Below are 18,385 nucleotides of genomic sequence, written 5' to 3' on the forward strand. Positions count from 1 at the left end.
TTTTTTAAAAAAATCCTGTTTTAATATCCAAGACTCTTTTAAATAATGATGTCAGAAATGGAACCTGAAATTATTGTATATAAGGTTTAGCATTAATTTATAACAATATTTCTTTTTAATTGTTTCATACTAACAAGATCTCATTGTTCCTTTACTCTTGTCAATATTTACTGCAGAATGCTGGCTTTCTATGCAGTGCAATAGAAGTTATGTTTCCCATAACTATGAGGTTGCTTTAAAGAGATATTGCCATAAGAAAGTAAAAGTATGTGCAGATCTTTAATTGGCTGAGCATATGCCAACATTAATCAAAGAAAGGCATATTTCCACAGATATATCCGAGTTCATCCCGAAAGACACATGTCCCTATAATACAGTCCTCTCAAGCTGGCACCCCGTGGACCGGGTGCATCATGTGCAGAACACGCCCATCCCGGCTCCGCAAAGGCAAAAAATGTCACTGTATGCCAATATACGTCATGTGATATGATCAAGTTTGACACCTATGCTCTAATGGAAATTACTCTGTGGTCATTTCTTACTTGCCGAGTGTTCAGAGAAATTTTTAGATTTTATTTTTTTAGATTTTATTTATTATTTATAGGCCGCCCTTTTCCCTGAGGGGACTCAGGGCGGCTTACAATTCATGGGAGGGGGTGTGCAAGACAAAACATAAGACAGTACGTGAATAAAAAATAAACAATAAAACACAACTTTCATTCAACATTCGGGTGGGGCGGATTAGAATCTTTATCCCCAGGCCTGACGGGATAGCCAGATCTTAAGAGCTGTGCGGAAGGTCTGGACGGTGGTGAGGGTGCGAATCTCCACGGGGAGATCGTTCCAAAGGGTCGGAGCTACTACTGAAAAGGCTCTCCTCCGCGTAGTCGCCAGTCGGCACTGACTGGCGGATGGAACTCGGAGGAGGCCTAATCTGTGCGATCTAATAGGTTGAAGGGAGGTAATTGGCAGGAGGCGGTCTCTCAAGTACTCAGATCCACTACCATGGAGGGCTTTATGGATGGTAAGTAGCACCTTGAAGCGTACCCGGAGATCAACAGGTAGCCAGCGCAGCTCGTGGAGGATAGGTGTTATGTGGGCGAACCGCGGTGCGCCCACAATCACTCGCGCGGCCGCATTCTGGACTAGCTGAAGTCGCCGGATGCTCTTCAAGGGCAGCCCCATGTAGAGCACATTGCAGTATTCAAGCCTAGAGGTCACAAGGGCTCGAGTGACTGTTGTGAGGGCCTCCCGATTCAGGTAGGGTCGCAACTGGCGCACCAGGCGAACCTGGGCAAATGCCCCCCTGGTCACAGCCGACAGGTGATGGTCAAAGGTCAGCTGTGGGTCCAGGAGGACTCCCAAGTTGCGAACCCTATCTGAGGGGTATAAAATTTGACCCCCCAGCCTGAGCGATGGAACACTGGCCAAATTATTGGGAGGGAAACACAACAGCCACTCGGTGGCTGGACTGCCTTATAAAACCTAAATTTTGCATTCAAACTTTGTTGATATTTAAAGAAAGGTGAAGTAAATTTGGTCTATTTTGTCAAATAAGATGAAGTTTGAGAAGCTGAAGGCATTTCTACCTTTCCTTGTTTCTTCTGTCCTCATTTATAGGCCTCATCATAGCCTGTTTTGGGATAATAAAAAGAATGTATGGGGGAGACTATATACAATACATTCCTACTCTTCTATTTTGTTTGTTTTTTCTGAAGAAATTCCCCCCCCCTCTGTTATTTACTTAATTCCAGTGTTAAAACTAGGAACCCAGATGTAATCGGAACAATAGACTGCCAGGAAATAATTAACTGGCAGACCTGTGGATATCATGGGAAGATCTATGTTCTACGTAACACCTATAGCATGCATTTCTTACCCAACAGCACACTACCTCCTTTTCTTTCTTCCTGTTGCTTTCCCCACAGTTTCTTCATCTGTTCCCTTTGCTGCATTAGCAGTTTCCAGTCTTTGGCAAATTTTACTTCCCTCCTTAAAGAGTGCAAGTTGTTCTCAAGAAGACAATCAAAAGTTCTAAACTTTGAACGGCTGCAATATGTAGTTCACAGAGATGTTAGTGGAGAAAGAGAGGCAAAAAGATAATTGGTAGAGGTAGAGAAAGGAGACTGTCTCCAGAAAGAAGACTACTTAATAAGCAAAGATGATTTTTAAGGGTACAAGGAAGGATTTAATTATAGTATTATCAATCTGTTAAACTGGAACTGTATGTAACACACAAAAGCAAGAATATTTGGAAAAAAAACTAAAAGTATGTAACTTTAGTCTTAATTATGCTTTCTTGGTGAAACTTGCTTTTAAAGCATTGCTGTAGAAATGCTGTTACAGCTATTCTTCAATTTTCGAATAGTCATGTTTAATCTAAAATACAGTATTTTTAGGTATTGAGTGAAGGGAATATTGGAGTATACTGACATTTATTTGTAGAAGGATGCTTAACCCATGAAGAGGTAATGATACTCCCTACTCCCCTTGTCGGGATTTCTTTTGAGTCTTTAAGAGAGACTTTACATCTAATGCCCTGGCATAAAGTAAAAAGCAACTGATATTTAAATCTGAGGGCCAAATTTCATAGATGCACTTAGGCTAATCTTGATTTTACTTTCTTACATGATTCTTTTAAAATAAATTGAATCATCTCATTTGTCACAAATCTCTCAGTACTAAAGAATGGTCTGTTCTGTAGTGTTAATATTTCCCGAGTGTGTAAGCAGGGAAGAGTACTCCTCCAGAAACTCATGGGATCAAAGGTCAGATAGTCAACTTAAAGGTACTGATAAGTCATGGGTACAAAAAACATGCATTTTTGCATACTTGTTGCAACATGATAATTTATACTTGTGCTTTGACTTTAGGATAATACTTACACAAAGGAGAATATTTTTTTATTTATTTGTTAAAACAGGAAAGTACTTAGCATCTAAAAATAAATAGTTGAGATGGTCACTCTCAACACATATAAAAAGCATTGTCTCTGAATGGAATTTGTGACAAAATGTAGGATATAGAGTGTTAACTCTATTCATCTTATACCCAATTGTTCCTAATTAAAGATAATTTGTGTCAAAGTAGTACTGGTAGGTTGAAACCAAGGAAACTCTGAGTTCTACTCCTGCCTTAGACAGAAAATCTGCTGAGCGACTTTGGGCCAATCACTTCTTTTTATCCCTAGGAAGGAGGCAATGGCAAACCACTTCTGAAAAACCTGGTCAAGAAAGCTTCAGGGATTTGTCCAGGCAATGTCCAAAAACCAAACACAGTTGAATGAATAAGATTGAGAAAACCACAAATCCAGAATTCAAAGCAGCATAATTAAAAAACAATGGATTTGAAATAAATTTGCAATGGGATGGGGGTAGGGGGTGGGGGAGTACAGATAAATTCCAATAATTGTTTAATCAGGAATTTACCAGTACTGCCAGCATATGGTAAAGTCCTTGTTAAGATGGCTTTGGTTCTTCATTCCTGTTCATTAGCATTATGTTTCTTAAATATTTTGATTGCATGATTATGATTCTGTAGTGCTTAAGATTATCTTAAATTTGTTGATACCCCTCTGAGAACCTAGACGGAACTTCATTCACTTCATACATATTAGGAATATATATAGCAACTATTTTTCTTTTTCTGTTATTTACCCATAGGATTTTATCAAGCTACCACTATGTTATATTGCTTCATGTGGGATTTTTCTAAATATGAATAAAAGAAGCAGTGGACTGACATTTGCTTTAGTTTCTTAATTGGCTTTTACAGACTTGCCTCTAGCCTTTTCTTCTTTCTAGACCAGGAATATCAAACTTGATTTCATCAGGTTTGTGTTTGACTTGGGGGGCATGGCCAGGAGGGGGGGCATGGCCAGGGGAGCATGGCCTGGTCAAGGTCACTCATGTCGGAGACACATGTGGTGGCTCTGCCAGCAAAAATGGGCTCCCAAGCTCCGTTTTCAGCTGCGACAGTCTCTGCAACCCTCTGCCAGAAAAATGGCGCTCGGGGAGCTTGGCCCTCCTGAGCTCAGTTTTCACTGGCAAAGGCACCACGGGCCAGTCCTTGCTATTTCCAGGCCGGCCTTGCGGGCCAGATCTAAGCACCCCATGGGTCGGATGCCGCCCATGGGCCTCAAGTTTGACACCTCTGCTCTAGAACTATGCTGAAATGATAGCTATCGGACATCCCTTCATTCTGCCAGAGGCACAAAGCAATCACTATGGGTACCAGGTACCAATCTGCAAGAGCCTTCTGAACTTTCCAAATAAATAATAAAAGCAATGTCTTGAGGTCATGAAACGTAACCTGATTTTGATGATTTTAGGAAATTTTGCATAATTTCAGTAAACATTCAAGAGACATTCACTCAAGCAATATACACTTTTCCAATTTCCAAAATTCAGTTAAATTCAAGGACACTAATTGTGAGGTATTTAAATTTAGAAAGATCAACATACAGTACAATAGCAGAGTTGGAAGGGACCTTGGAGGTCTTCTAGTCCAACCCCCTGCCTAGGCAGGAAACCCTATACTGTTCCAGACAAATGGCTATCCAACATCTTCTTAAAGACTTCCAGTGTTGGGCATTCACAACTTCTGGAAGCAAGCTGTTCCACTGATTAATTGTTCTAACTGTCAGGAAATTTCTCCTCAGTTCTAAGTTGCTTCTCTCCTTGATTAGTTTCTACCCATTGCTTCTTGTTCAACACTCAGGTGCCTTGGAGACTAGTTTGACTCCCTCTTTTTTGTGGCAACCCCTGAGATATTGGAACACTGCTATCATGTCTTCCTTAGTCCTTCTTTTCATTAAACTAGACATATACCCAGTTCCTGCAACAGTTCTTCATATGTTTTAGTCTCCAGTCCCCTAATCATCTTTGTTGCTCTTCTCTGCATTCTTTCTAGAGTCTCCACATCTTTTCTACATCGTGGCGACCAAAACTGAATGCAGTATTCCAAGTGTGGCCTTACTAAGGCATTATAAAGTGGTATTAACACTTGACTTGATCTTGATTCTGTCCCTCTATTTATGTAGCCTAGAACTGTGTTGGCTTTTTTGGTAGCTGCTGCACACTGCTGGCTCATATTTAAATGGTTGTCCACTAGGACTCCAAGATCCATCTCACAGTTACTACTATTGAGGAAGGTATCACCTATACTGTACCTGTGCATTTCATTTTTCTTGCCTAAATGTAGAACCTTACTCTTTTCACCATTGAATTTCATTTTATTAGATAGTGCCCAATGTTCAGGTTTGTCAAGATCCTTCTGTATCTTAAGTCTGTCTTCTGGAGTGTTGGCTATTCCTGCCAGCTTGGTGTCATCTGCAAGTTTGATCAGTTCCCCATTTATTCCCTCATCCAAATCATTGATGAAGATGTTGAAGAGTACTGGGCCTAAAACAGAGCCTTGGGGTACTCCACTGCATACTTCCCTCCATGTAGATGCAGTTCCATTGAGGACTGCACATTGAGTGCGCTTGGTCAGCCAATTATTAATCCATCTGTCCAACCCACATTCTTCTATTTTACCTAGTAGTAGGTATGGTCTACCTTATCAAATGCCTTACTGAAGTCCAAGTAAATTATATCAACAGCATTCCTCTGGTCCACTAACTTTGTCACTTTGTCAAAGAATTCAATAAGATTAGTCTGGCATGATCTGTTTTTGACAAACCCATGTTGGCTTTTGGCTATTATTTTGTTTGCTTCTAGGTGTTCACTAATTTGTTGCTTGATTATCTTTTCCAGAATCTTTCCTGGTATTAAGGTCAGACTGATAGGGTTGTAGTTTCCTGGATCTGTTTTTCCCCCTTTTTTGAAGATGGGAACCACATCAGCTCTTTTCCAGCCACTGACAGTTCCCCAGTACTCCAGGATCTCTGAAAGATATAGTTCAGTGGTTCTGAGATCTCATCTGCCAGTTCCTCCAAAACCCTGGGGTGTAATCCGTCCAGTCCTGGTGATTTGAACTCATCTAGGGTAGACAGGTGCTCACTTACCATTTTCTTCCTTATTTCAATTTGTGTTCCTAATCTGATTTTTGTGGTGCTGTTTTTGATAGGTTGGACTGTTTTATCCCTTTGTGTAAAGACAGATGCAAGAAATGAGTTAAATAGTTCTGCTTTCTCCCTGTTGCTTGTCACCTTCTTGCCACTTTCTCCCAGCAATGGACCAATTGTTTCCTTAACCTTTTTCTTGTTTTTAACATATTGGAAGAATGGTTTTTTTTTTGTTATTTTTTACTTTTGTGGCAAGCCTTTCTTCATTGTGAGCTTTAGCTTTCCTTACTTCATCTTTACAGGCTTGGGCTATTTGCTGATATTCTGTCTTGGTTATGTCCCCCTCTTTCCACTTTTTATATTTAACTTTTTTTGTCTTTTAATTTGTCAGAGAGTTCTTTATGCAGCCATTCTGGTTTCTTTTGGGAGCTGTTATTTTTCTTCTTCATTGGTATTGTGCTAGACTGAGCTTTTGTAATGTCATTTTTCAAAATTTCCCAGGCTTCTTGAGTTGTTTTCCCCTTGAGTATTCTCATCCATGGAATTCTTCCCAAGTGCTCTCTAAGTTTATTGAAATTAGCTCTCTTAAAATCCAAGACTCTAGTTTGACTTTATTCTACTACTTGTGTTTGCATAATGTTGAATTCCAATATTGCATGGTCACTTGCCACCAAGGTTTCTATGGCTTCAACACCTTTTATCATTTCCTTTTTGTTAGTGAGAATTAAGTCTAATATGGCCTTCTCTACTTTTTGGGAAACAAAGTTGTCTCCTAGGTTTGTTAGGAACCTGTTGGATCTTCCACTTGGTGCAGAGTTTGTTTCCCAGTTGATGTCAGGGTAGTTAAAATCCCCCATCACTATTGTGGTGTGTTTCCTACATATCTTAGTTAGCTGACTAGCAAAAAGTTCATCTACTTCCTCTGCTTGGTTGGGAGGCCTGTAGTATAGAGCTATGGCAATGTCATTTCCCCCCCAACCTTTAATATTGACCCAAATTCATTCAAGATAGTTCTTATCAGTGTTGTGCTCTATTTCTATAGAGATGTAGTTATTTCTTATATATAGCGCAACTCCACCTCCTCTTTTATTTGGTCTATTTCTTTAAAATAATCTAAATCCTTCTAGCTGTATGTTCCATTTGTGGTTTTCATCCCACCAAGTTTCTGTAATTGCAACAATATCGTATCTGTCCTCATTTACTTGAATTTCTAATTCACCCTGTTTATTTCTCAAACTCTGTGCATTGATGTATAGACATTTGAGTCCATTTTGATTGACTCTGTATTTCCTGTCTACATAACCTGTGTTATGCCTGACTGCCTCTATTTCTTTGCCACTTGTATGATTCATACACATGGTATGGCGCTCACTATTAAATGCTTGGTTTTGGTTGACAGCAGGAGTGATAATCTTACCCGCACAAACATCTATGTTACATGCACTGATAACCGTATGAGTTTTAAATTGCTGGGGACAGAAATATTCTGTATCATTCTCTGCCCCCGCTGCTCAGTTTAAATGTTTATCAGAAAATCTGTGAATTTAATGCCAAGTAAATCAATCCCTTTCTGGGATGGGTGCAAACCATCTCTTTTGTACAGTTATTCATTGGACCAGCTGCAGGCATCATGGCTAATAAAACCAAAGCCTTCCCTTTTACACTCCTTTAGCCACACATTAAACTCTGCTACACACTGGCCCTTCCCTTTTTGTTCCTTATATACTGGTAAAACATCTGAAAAGATAAGCCTACAACCTACACTACTAAGTTTATACCCCAAGCTCTGGAAATCCTTCTTCACAGAAAGTACATCTTTTTGGGACATATCATTTGTGGGATTCAGCCAGTTCACATCTATTCGGGAGAATCAGTTGGTAACTTTCTAAGTAGTTCAGAGAACTGATTGTTGGAAGAAATCTCCTTTTGTTTTTTTCCACTTTACAGGGCTAATCCTGTAAGGAAGGCAGGAAGGAAATATTCTAGTATTGTTTTTAGCCTAATCTTATTGACCTGCTTACAGAAACTGCCTCCCTAGTTAACCTTTATTACATTGTAACAGCTAAGGCGAAGCGCCCATTGACCTGAGTGACCTTGAGTTGGCCATGCCCACCCAGTCACATGACCACCGAGCCCCACCTACCCAGATGGTCATTAGGGCAGAGAACCAGTTGTTAAATTATTTGAATCCCACCACTAATTTGTGCCAAGATGTATAATAGCATCAACGTCACGGTCCTTACTTGCATTCTTGACTATCTTAAGAATACACCTCTTGTCTCTGCTGGCAGTAGCACCTGGCTGGCACCTGACTTCTTTTAAAACCTCCATATCCTTTCCTAAATTTATATCCCTTATGATTGAATCACCAACCAGAAGGTTACTTCTCTTTTTACATACCTTGATCTTCTTGTGAGACTGATGTATGATACCTGGGTGTGGTGGTCTCTCATGAGGAATAAGACACTCAGGCAAGATGTCTCGGGATGAGAGCGTTCAGAACAGACTCTGAAGCCCTCTTTTATTCTTATTACACTCATTAGCATACAATGTTATCACTGAGGGCCAGAATTGCCTATGGCCAGTTATTTTTAGGATTCATTCATCCTGTTTTCCACATTCCCATGTTCATTCATTGTTTCGAGTCAATAAATACTGGGCTTGCAGTCAAATGCAGGCCATGGTACAGTTTGCCAACTCCTCGAAAAAAGGAACTTGTAAGACATCAGATGTGGCCAAGAGGGGTTCCCAAACAGTAAGAGAAATGGGGACATACAAACCAGCAAGATCAAAACCAATAAGGCATTTAGCTCGAAAGCGGGCCTTATTTATTAAAAGAGCCATTAAATGAGGCTGGGAACTGATGGACTTACATGGGGTATGAGGGAGGTGTAACCATTCTACAACGTAAACTTTTTTGTCATGGCATTGTATAAGCACCCAGTGGGTAACAGGAGTAGCAAAAATTCCCAATGAGAGTGGGTGGTCTAGTAGAGCTCAATCCACCCAACAGGTGGTCATTGCCTCAGTTATTAAACTAAACATTCTGGGCCGGAGTAAGAATTACAATAGAAGAGGGGCCTAAAATTTGCTGCAAGGCAACCAAAGTCAAAGGCGAGGGTATTTTGATGGAGGGTACTACTGGAGATGAGTACGAGGCCAAAACCTTATGGCCTAAGTAGGAAAAAGGTTCATGGGTCTGAATCTTGTCTGGGGCTACTTGAAGACCAAACGTGGCCAATAATGTAACAAGCTCCGATAGCACAAGTTGTACTGTTCCCTTTGGGCCAGGAGCTGCAACCAAAATGTCATCCATATAATGGAAACCAAAAAGGTAGGATGAGATTTACAGAAAGGTTGTAATGCAAAATCCACAAAAGCCTGACACATAGTAGGGCTATTAAGCATTCCCTTTTGTACTCGGACTCGAACACCACATACTGGGTTCCATTAAGCAACATCCGAGCCAAATCTTTCCAATCCTGCGGTAGCAGTTGATAGGCACCCGCTAGAGAATTAAGAAGTCCTCTGGAGTAGTGACTGGTAATTCCATAATCCTTTACCGCAGTTTTTAATTCTTTAATCATTACCAGAGGCACGGGTTCCCAGTCAAAAACAATACCTGCTTGTGTATTTTGGTATGTGACTGGAAACAACTCAGTATCCTGCAAATTGGAGGTGTCTAAACCTCCTTCTTTTATTGCTTTTTGATAAACTCCTCTAATAATTCCTGGCTGTTGGGCGTGGCCAGAGGGGCTGTCAGCAGTAGTCTGACAGCATGCGGGTTGGGAAAGACCCTCAGGAGCCGTGGGTTGGCAAACCCGGAAGTCTGGAGCAGGAGTTGTTAACATAACAGACGTTGTTTGATAAGGAGGTGGATTCAACAACGGCTGAAGAGGGGATTCAGCATGTGTCTGAATCAATGTATAGGCAATTTTCCACAGACAAAGAACATCTGGGGGAGCCCTCGGAACTTGGTGGAGGACTGCGCCAATTTTCCTCCATGTGTCGGCTTTTAAGGAGCCATGTTCCGGATAAGATGGACAGTTAGCCCAAACGTAAGCAAGCAATTTGACAGCCTCTGATTTAGAGAGAGGCTTGGTAGTTTTATGGTCTTGGGTGCTTAAATATTTCTTCCTGCCTAATTGCCTAAGCTCTTCAACATGAACTTTCTGAGCTGCAGACATTCCACCCCCCATACTTACGAATTAGAGTCAGTCGCCAGCGATGTCGTCGGGTGCACCAAGCCTATTCCAGGCGGTAAGCAGAGGGTTAGCAAGGACGTATCCGTCGGCACAGGATCACGTCGGGGTCACCACGTGTGGTGGTCTCTCATGAGGAATAAGACAGGCAAGATGTCTCGGGATGAGAGCGTTCAGAACAGACCCTGAAGCCCTCTTTTATTCTTATTACACTCATTAGCATACAATGTTATCACTGAGGGCCAGAATTGCCTATGGCCAGTTATTTTTAGGATTCATTCATCCTGTTTTCCACATTCCCATGCGCATTCATTGTTTCATGTACACTATAGCACATCCTGTGGGAGCATTTTTCTGTCATTATTCCCACACCTGGGTCCCCATTTCGCCTTTCCAAAGAAAGTTGGTATTGGTATTTGGTATTGGTATTTATTCGATTTGTAGGCCGCCCTATTCCCCAAAGGGACTCAGGGCGGCTGAACAAAAAACCAAGGGAAGGGAAAGTAAGACAAACAAGACAGTGATACAACAATTTAAAAAACACAAGCACAACAGTTTGAGTAGGGGGGGAACTCAACTCCAGGCTTGCTGGGACAGCCAGGTCTTAACGGCTGTCCGGAAGGCCTGAAGGGTGGCGAGGGTCCGAATCTCCACGGGGAGCTCATTCCAAAGGGCCAGAGCAGCCACAGAGAAGGCCCTGCTCCAGGTGGTCGATAGCCGGCATTGGCCGGCAGATGGAATTCGGAGGAGGCCTAATCTGTGGGATCTAATGGGTCTATGGCAGGCAATTGGCAGGAGGCAGTCTCTCAAGTACCCAGGTCCAATACCATGTAGGGCTTTATAAGTGATGACTAGCACCTTGAAGCGTATCCGGAGACCAATAGGCAGCCAGTGCAGCTCGCAGGGGATAGATGTAACGTGGGTGTACCAAGGCACATCCACAATCGCTCGCACGGCTGCATTCAGCTGCATGGACCAGCTGAAGTCTCGGAACACTCTTCAAGGGCTGCCCCATGTAGAGCGCATTGCAGTAGTCCAGTCTTGAGGTCACGAGGGCATGAGTGACTGTTGTAAGATCCTCCCGGTTCAGGTAGGGGCGCAATTGGTGCACCAGGGGAACCTGGGCAAATGCCCCCCTGGTCACAGCCAACAAATGGTGATCTAAAGTCAGCCGTGGGTCTGGGAGGACTCCCAAATTGTGAACCATGTCTGAGGGGCGTATAATTTCACTCCCCAGCCTGAGAGATGGAATACCTTGCCAATTCTTGGGAGGAAAAAACACAAGCCACTCGGCCTTGTCAGGATTGAGAGCCAGCTTGTTAACCCCCATCCAGACCCTCACATCCTCCAGGCACTGACACATCACGTCAACTGCTTCACTGAGCTGGCATGGGGCGGACAGATATAATTGGGTATCGTCCGCATACTGGTGGTATTTTATCCCATGCCATCAGATGATCTCTCCCAGCGGCTTCATGTAAATGTTAAACAGGAGGGGGGACAGGACCGACCCCTGTGGCACCCCCATAATTAAGGGGCCTAGGGGACGACCTCTGTCCTCCAACCAACACTGACTGTGACCTGCCCGAGAGGTAGGAGGAGAACCACCGGAAAACGGTGCCTCCCACCCCCACCTCTCGCAACCGCCGCAGAAGGATACCATGGTCAATGGTATCGAAGGCCATTGAGAGGTCCAGGAGGACCAGAACAGAGGCCTGGCCCCCGTCTCTGGCTCTCCAGAGATCATCGGTCAGTGCAACCAAAGCAGTTTCCGTGCTGTAGCCAGGCCTGAAACCAGATTGGAAGGTGTCTAGATAATTGGCTTCTTCCAAGGACCGCCGGAGCTGAGAGGTCACCATTTTCTCAACAATCTTCCCAACAAAGGGGAGGTTGGAGACTGGACGGTAGTTATTTAAAACGGCTGGATCCAGGGACGGTCTCTTCAGTAGGGGTTTCACCACCGCCTCCTTTAAAGGGGGGGGGAAAGGACCCTTCCTGAAGAGATGCGGTCACTATCACCTGGATCCAGCCCCGTGTCACCAGGAGGGACACGGGTCCAGTACACATGTGGAGGCACTCACTGCTCCGATGGCCTTGTCCACTTCCTCAGGGGTAACAGACTGGAAATCAATCCAATGATGACGCTCAAGGCCCTCCCCCAGTACCTCGGCTGGCTCTGCGCAATTGGAGTCCAGGTTTGCCCGAAGCCGAGCCACTTTATCCGCAAGGAATTGGACGTACTCCTCAGCCTTATCTTGTAAAGGAGTGCCCGCATCTCTCCCTTTAAGGAGGGAACGGCCTATCCTAAATAAGGTGGCTGGGCGTGACTCAGCGGAAGCTATCAGAGCGGCAATGTGAGTTCTTTTTGACGTCCAAATTGCCTGGAGGTAGGCTCTGATGCAGGATTTTAACAGTGCTCAGTCTGACTCAGACTTACTGGATCTCCAGCGGCGCTCTTTTGGCGCTTCATCTCCCAGAGTTCCTCAGTAAACCAAGGATCCCTCCTGGATCCACTGCCATGGATCGGCCGTAAAGGCACAATCCAGTTAAGGGCCCCTGTCGCTGCTGAGTTCCAAGCGGCAACCAGAGTCCCAACCGAATCGCGGGCGAGAGTATCAGGTATAACACCAAGCGCCGTCTGAAAGCCCATAGGGTTCCATAAGGCGCCTGGGGTGGAACCACCTAATCGGTTCCTCCTCCCTACAGTGGGGGATCGGCCTCCGAAAGTCAAGCCTCAGTAGGCAGTGGTCTGACCACAACTAGGGCAAGATCTCAATACCCCTCAGACCAAGAGCGCAACTCCACTGCTCCGAGAGGAATACAAGGTCAAGTGTGTGACCCGCCGAGTGAGTCAGATCCTGAATTATTTGGGTCAAGCCCATGGCTGTCATGGAAGCCATGAACTCCTGCGCCCCATCAGAGTGCTCGTCGAGCGAAGGCAAGTTGAAATCCCCCAGCACCATAAGCCTGGGGAACTCAACTGCTAGCTCGGCTACTGACTCGAGGAGCGAGGGGAGAGCTGCTGCGACGCTGTTGGGAGGCAGGTACGTTAGCAGCAAGCCCACTTGACCCCCGGGGTCCAACCTCACCAGCAAGGACTCACATCTGACAAACTCCGGAGCAGGGATCCTACAAGGAACTAGAGACTCTCGGATAACCACGGCCACTCCCCCACCCCTTCTCTGATTCACGGCTGGTGAAGCACCTGAAAACCCTCTGAGCACATCTCGGTGAGGGGGACTCCTCCCTCCGGGCCCGGCCAGGTTTCAGTAATACATGCCAGATCTGCCCCCTCGTCTAAAATTAGGTCCCGGACGAGGGGAGCCTTGTGAACCACAGACCTGGCATTTAGCAACAACAGCCTGAGACCAGGGCCCTGATTACTCACACCATCTGGCCTTGGAGTAGGACTGATAGGGCCGGAAGGAGGGATCTCTGTAACATAGCGAACCCTCCTTCCCCGGTAATGGCTCGCCCTAAAGTCCCCGTCATATCTGCCTCTCCCAGTTAAGACCGTAATGCTCTGGCCCACTCCCGTGTCCATAGGCCCCCCACCCTCCCCCAGGGCTGACGACATCCCTGGCAAGCCCTTCAAACCATGCATTCTAAGGCTGGGGGTTAAACCAGGCACTTCTTCAAAGCAGGAGGTACCCGGTTATAGTCCCAGCCTTTTCAAATGTACTCACTCATCCAAACAAACACTCCCCCATGGCAATTAAAAAAAACACAAATACAGCTATATAATAAAAGTGGGTATATAGATACATCACAGTCACACCTCAAACACTCCTCATACATTAAAATGTCAGGAGCACTGCACTAGTGCGTTATCAAACGATGATGTAAAAGTGGAGAGAGAACTGCTCCTCTCCTCTCTCTCCTCTATGTCCCGGAGAGGCGCCCACGGCCACCAGAACAAAAGTTGATAGTGTACAGGGCATGAAAGTCTGGTGGTCACAAGTAGCAGCCATTCAGTCTCACCCCTCTTAAGGTCTAAAAGAAGGTCAGCGGACTGCATGCACAGGAGTCTCTTTCCTGAGATTGCATAAGGTCCATAGTCTGGGGGGCCAAAGTCTGGAACTGGCCCGAGCCGCTCTAGGAGGGGGGGAGAGAGCGCTGATCTTTCCGAAACCAAGTCCAAGTCCCAGCCCTTGCAGCCGCCATCCTCTATCGCTCCTAAACCCAGCCCACCCCCAACCCTACTCCTAACCTAATCACTAATCTAAACTAATCTAACACTAACCTAACACTAACCTACACCCTAACCCCACCCAATTTTAACCCAACACCAGCCTAATCTACTACTAATCCTACATTAACCCAGCCCTAGCCCAGCCCTAACGCTTATCTCAAACCCTGACCCTAGCCCTAATTCCTGCCATTTAATCCCTCCCGCACCCTCGGGTGCAACCAACTGTTGCCCTTGTAACTATTTCTACACTATAACTATCTAACTATACCTATACCTATACCTATACCTATAACTAACTATATCTATCTCTTATCTAACTCTATCTAAACTAACCAGAGCAATGGCAGGTGGCAGACGGGCGGGGGAGAGCAGATGTTACAGGCAGGGCATCGGACACAGGGCACAGTAGAGAAGAGTCAAAGCGGCTAGGGAGATGGTAAAAAGCTTCCCAATAGCTGGGGAGGGAGGCAAAGGAGCAATGTCCGGAGGAGGCTATGATGACACGGAGGCCAGAAGTTGGAAAGAAAAAAAGGGGGGCATCCAGGCCTCTCGTTCCCTCGGAATCTGGAGCGTGGAATTCAGAGTGCCGTCTTCCTCTCCACCCGAGCAACCACACCAGGCAGACAAGCGGCCAGGTCTTTCTCCAGAGGACTGCAGGACAGCAAGGCAGCAGGCAGTGCGGCGAGCAGAATAGAACAGGGTGGGGTGGGGTGTCTGGAGCGGCTACGGCGGCGGCAAACACAGCCAGCCGTCTGATCCGCCGCTCCACGATCTCAAACAAAGTTTCCGACGACCCCACCTTCTTCACAGCTGGATTAAGTCCCCAGGGCTCATGGCGCTGTTCAAATCAGTCAGGCAGGCAAGGTTTGCAGTCGCTACAATTCAGCAGTGCGGTGCCGCCATCTTCCCCTTCATGCCGCAATCCAGGCCGCCGCAGTTCCACTGCTCGGGAGATGGCCACGGGTGGCTACTGGATGACAAACCGAGCTTTACACGATTCCTGGGACCAAGCCCCACCGGAAAGGTTTGTTAAAGATGAAAAAGGACTCCGGAGGCTCTCGGGATCTTCTGTATTTGGCACTGGCTTCTATAGAGCGAGAAGCCAGGCAGCCATCCGAGTCCCGCACATGTGCATTGTGGTGTTCTTCATTTTGGACCACGATCCCCTGCTTCTTTGAGCCATCATTTTTAGTGTCCCCATTAAGGTGAGCAAGGGCGCTATATCTGTTATGCTGGGTCACAGCAAAAGCTTTGTGTTTATGGTTCATAGCTCTCACCCTGCCATATCCCACGGTTGTCCAGACTGCTCTTCTCCTGCAGGAACTTTGCGGTGGAGGGAGCTGATAGCATGGCATCTCCATAGTGTAGAATGGCTGAATTGGGCACCTAATTTCTGCTTGGAGGGCACAGATTAGAGATTCTAGATAGGTAATCTGTCTATGTAGACTAGTAATTTATTTACAAAGGGGACAGTATCCAAATTTGAAAAGAGTACTGCGAAAGACAGGTGCAAAACAGCTATTACATGAACATACAGGGAATGTAGATAGAAAACATAACAATCTTTTACTCACCTCTCAGTAAGCTCAAAAATTTTGTCAAAGGACATTAGGTGGATGAAAAAATAGAGCATAAAATAGAAAAAAAGAAGACACTTACCAAATGGGCAAAAAGTAGCAATAGAAAAAAAAATTCCCCAAAACCCTAAACCTGTACTTTTTAGGAACTTATTTGACAGATTTCAGCCTAATTTTAATTTTATTTTTAAAAGTGTTCAATTCCCATTCCTTATCCTTCTGTTTTGAAAATTCTTATTGGAATGAATGAAGAGATATTTCAGTTGGCACTAAGCTCTGTGCAATTCTGACCATTTTCATGGGCTTATCTAATTAATCCTTGAGTGCATTTATTCTTGTATAGCTCTCTATTTTAAAAAAAATCCCCTATTTAAACCAGTGACGTGAAGTTTATGGTTAGTGAGGCAGGAATTTTTTTAGACTTGTGGACTTCAACTCCCAGAATTCCACAGCCCGGCATGCTCAGTTCTGATTTAAAATGACAGCATTTGTTTTTCTCCTTTGCTAAATAAGTTTCCTTCTTTCTTTTTTTTCTTCTCCCTTCCTCTCCTTCCTCTTTCCCTCCCTCCCCCCTCTCTCAAACACACACACACACACACACACAGAAGTTGCACCAGGATTCAGAAAATTTAGGTTTTCCTCCTCAGCCCATGTTAGCAATACCACTAGCAGCATTTTGGCTGGCAGGTATAAGTAGAAGTGGAAATTCATTCTACTGAAAACATTGTTTTTTGCTTATGATTGGATAATTAAAATTTCAGAAGCCCCAAAGGCATAGTATTAGAGTGTTACATAGTGCATAAACTAAAGAACTGTCTCAATACGCTCCCTCCCCCCTGTCTCAAACACACACACACACACACACACACACACACACACACACAAAGTTGCACCAGGAAGATGAAGTTTGAATTCCTCCCCCTCCCTCCGACCCACACATACCTTTTCCAGCTGTTTCACAGAGGATTTCAACTCTGCTCTTACCTGCCATCATGAAAAGAAAAAAAATGTAAAAGGAAAAGGGCAAGAGCTGAGGTCAGGCTGAGCTAGTTGCTGTCAGAGTCACCGTGGATGACTCTGCTTAGTGCTTAACTGTTTAAAAAAGCCTCTAAAAAAGGACCTTCTACAGCAGGAGGCAAGAGAACAATGTGCCTCATCTATGTCAGGAATTTTTTGGCTTTTAACCCTTGCTTAACTCTGCTTGAGTGATCATAAAACACCAGACTAGATAAGGCACATCGTTCTCCTGCCGTCTCCTGTAGAGGGCACTTTTTTAGAGGCTTTTTTAAACAGTTAAGCACTAAGCAGAGTCATCCATGGTGACACTGGCAGCAACTAATTCAGCCTGACCTCAGCTCTTGCTTTTTTCCTTTTACATTTTTTTTTCTTTTCATGATGACAGTGGTGAGGCTCTGCCTCCCCTGCCACCCCTGACTGCACGACCCTAATTTAAAACCACAGCTCAGTTAAAATAAAGTATAAATGAAAATACTTCCTTTGATAGATTTGTACTCAAATCACACAATATCTAAATATAAAATTTAAATGTATTCATATTTTTTACAGTTTTGAAAACATTGGTTTTTAACTTAAAGCTTTTAGGAACATTGGACCTCATAGGCTAAATTCTATTTTAAATAGGATGACTGTATTTTCAACATACTGAATTCAGTTCAGTTAAAGTTTACATTTGTAGGAGATACAATGTAGGGTTAGAATAGTATCAAATTTGAAAGGTGTTGATTTCAATACTTTGACTTGTTCATTTATACATCTATTATGAGCATTTGCACACTGATTCTTTTAACAGACGGATTACTGGAGTATGATTTGAAGGAAATAGACTGATGTGGCAGTATAGTTTTCCTTATATTTTGTTATAAAGCATACTGTAAAAGTATTATGGAACATCGATCATTGTGTAAATATAATATATGTCAGTGACTCATCCTGAAGATAAAGTAAAAATCCCTTTTATTTAGATATGATAAATGCTGTATATATGCAATATAAAGTGAAAATAAAAACCTTATGTGAAACTTTGGGCAAAACACCTAAATGATTTTGTCTGTTTAAAGATACCACACAAATCTCTTGGGGGACAATGTTTTATTATTTATATACTGCTGCAGTATATATATAACCCCCACAAATTCATATAGGTTTGACCATGTGAATACATATGATAGCATTTTTGTCTAATCTTTACATTGTTTTGCTTTGTCCCAACAGGAAAATATGGGATGTATAAAATCCAAACAAAAAGAGAATCTGCATGGAGATGGGCTAGATGTGAAGAACAAATCAGTACGTAAAACTGAACGAACTATTTATGTGAGGGATCCAACGTCCAATAAACAGCAAAGGCCAGTAAGTAGATAGTTTCAGGGAACAATTTCCACAGGAA

The 18,385-nt window shown here is 43.9% G+C and overlaps 1 protein-coding gene across 3 annotated transcripts in view; it reads left to right on the top strand.

The window, feature by feature from the left end:
* Positions 1-18,385, top strand: part of LYN (LYN proto-oncogene, Src family tyrosine kinase) — a 56,754-nt gene that overhangs the window by 14,648 nt on the left and 23,721 nt on the right. For 2 of the 3 annotated variants that reach the window (XM_032222649.1, XM_032222650.1), the window contains exon 2: positions 18,211-18,348. In XM_032222649.1, coding sequence (XP_032078540.1) covers positions 18,217-18,348 — 132 coding nt within the window. In that variant the 5' untranslated portion in view covers positions 18,211-18,216. The remainder of the gene's footprint in view (positions 1-18,210; positions 18,349-18,385) is intronic. The other variant, XM_032222651.1, reaches the window with a different exon arrangement.

This window comes from Thamnophis elegans, chromosome 8, assembly GCF_009769535.1.
Source record: "Thamnophis elegans isolate rThaEle1 chromosome 8, rThaEle1.pri, whole genome shotgun sequence".
Classification (NCBI taxonomy): Eukaryota; Metazoa; Chordata; class Lepidosauria; order Squamata; family Colubridae; genus Thamnophis; species Thamnophis elegans.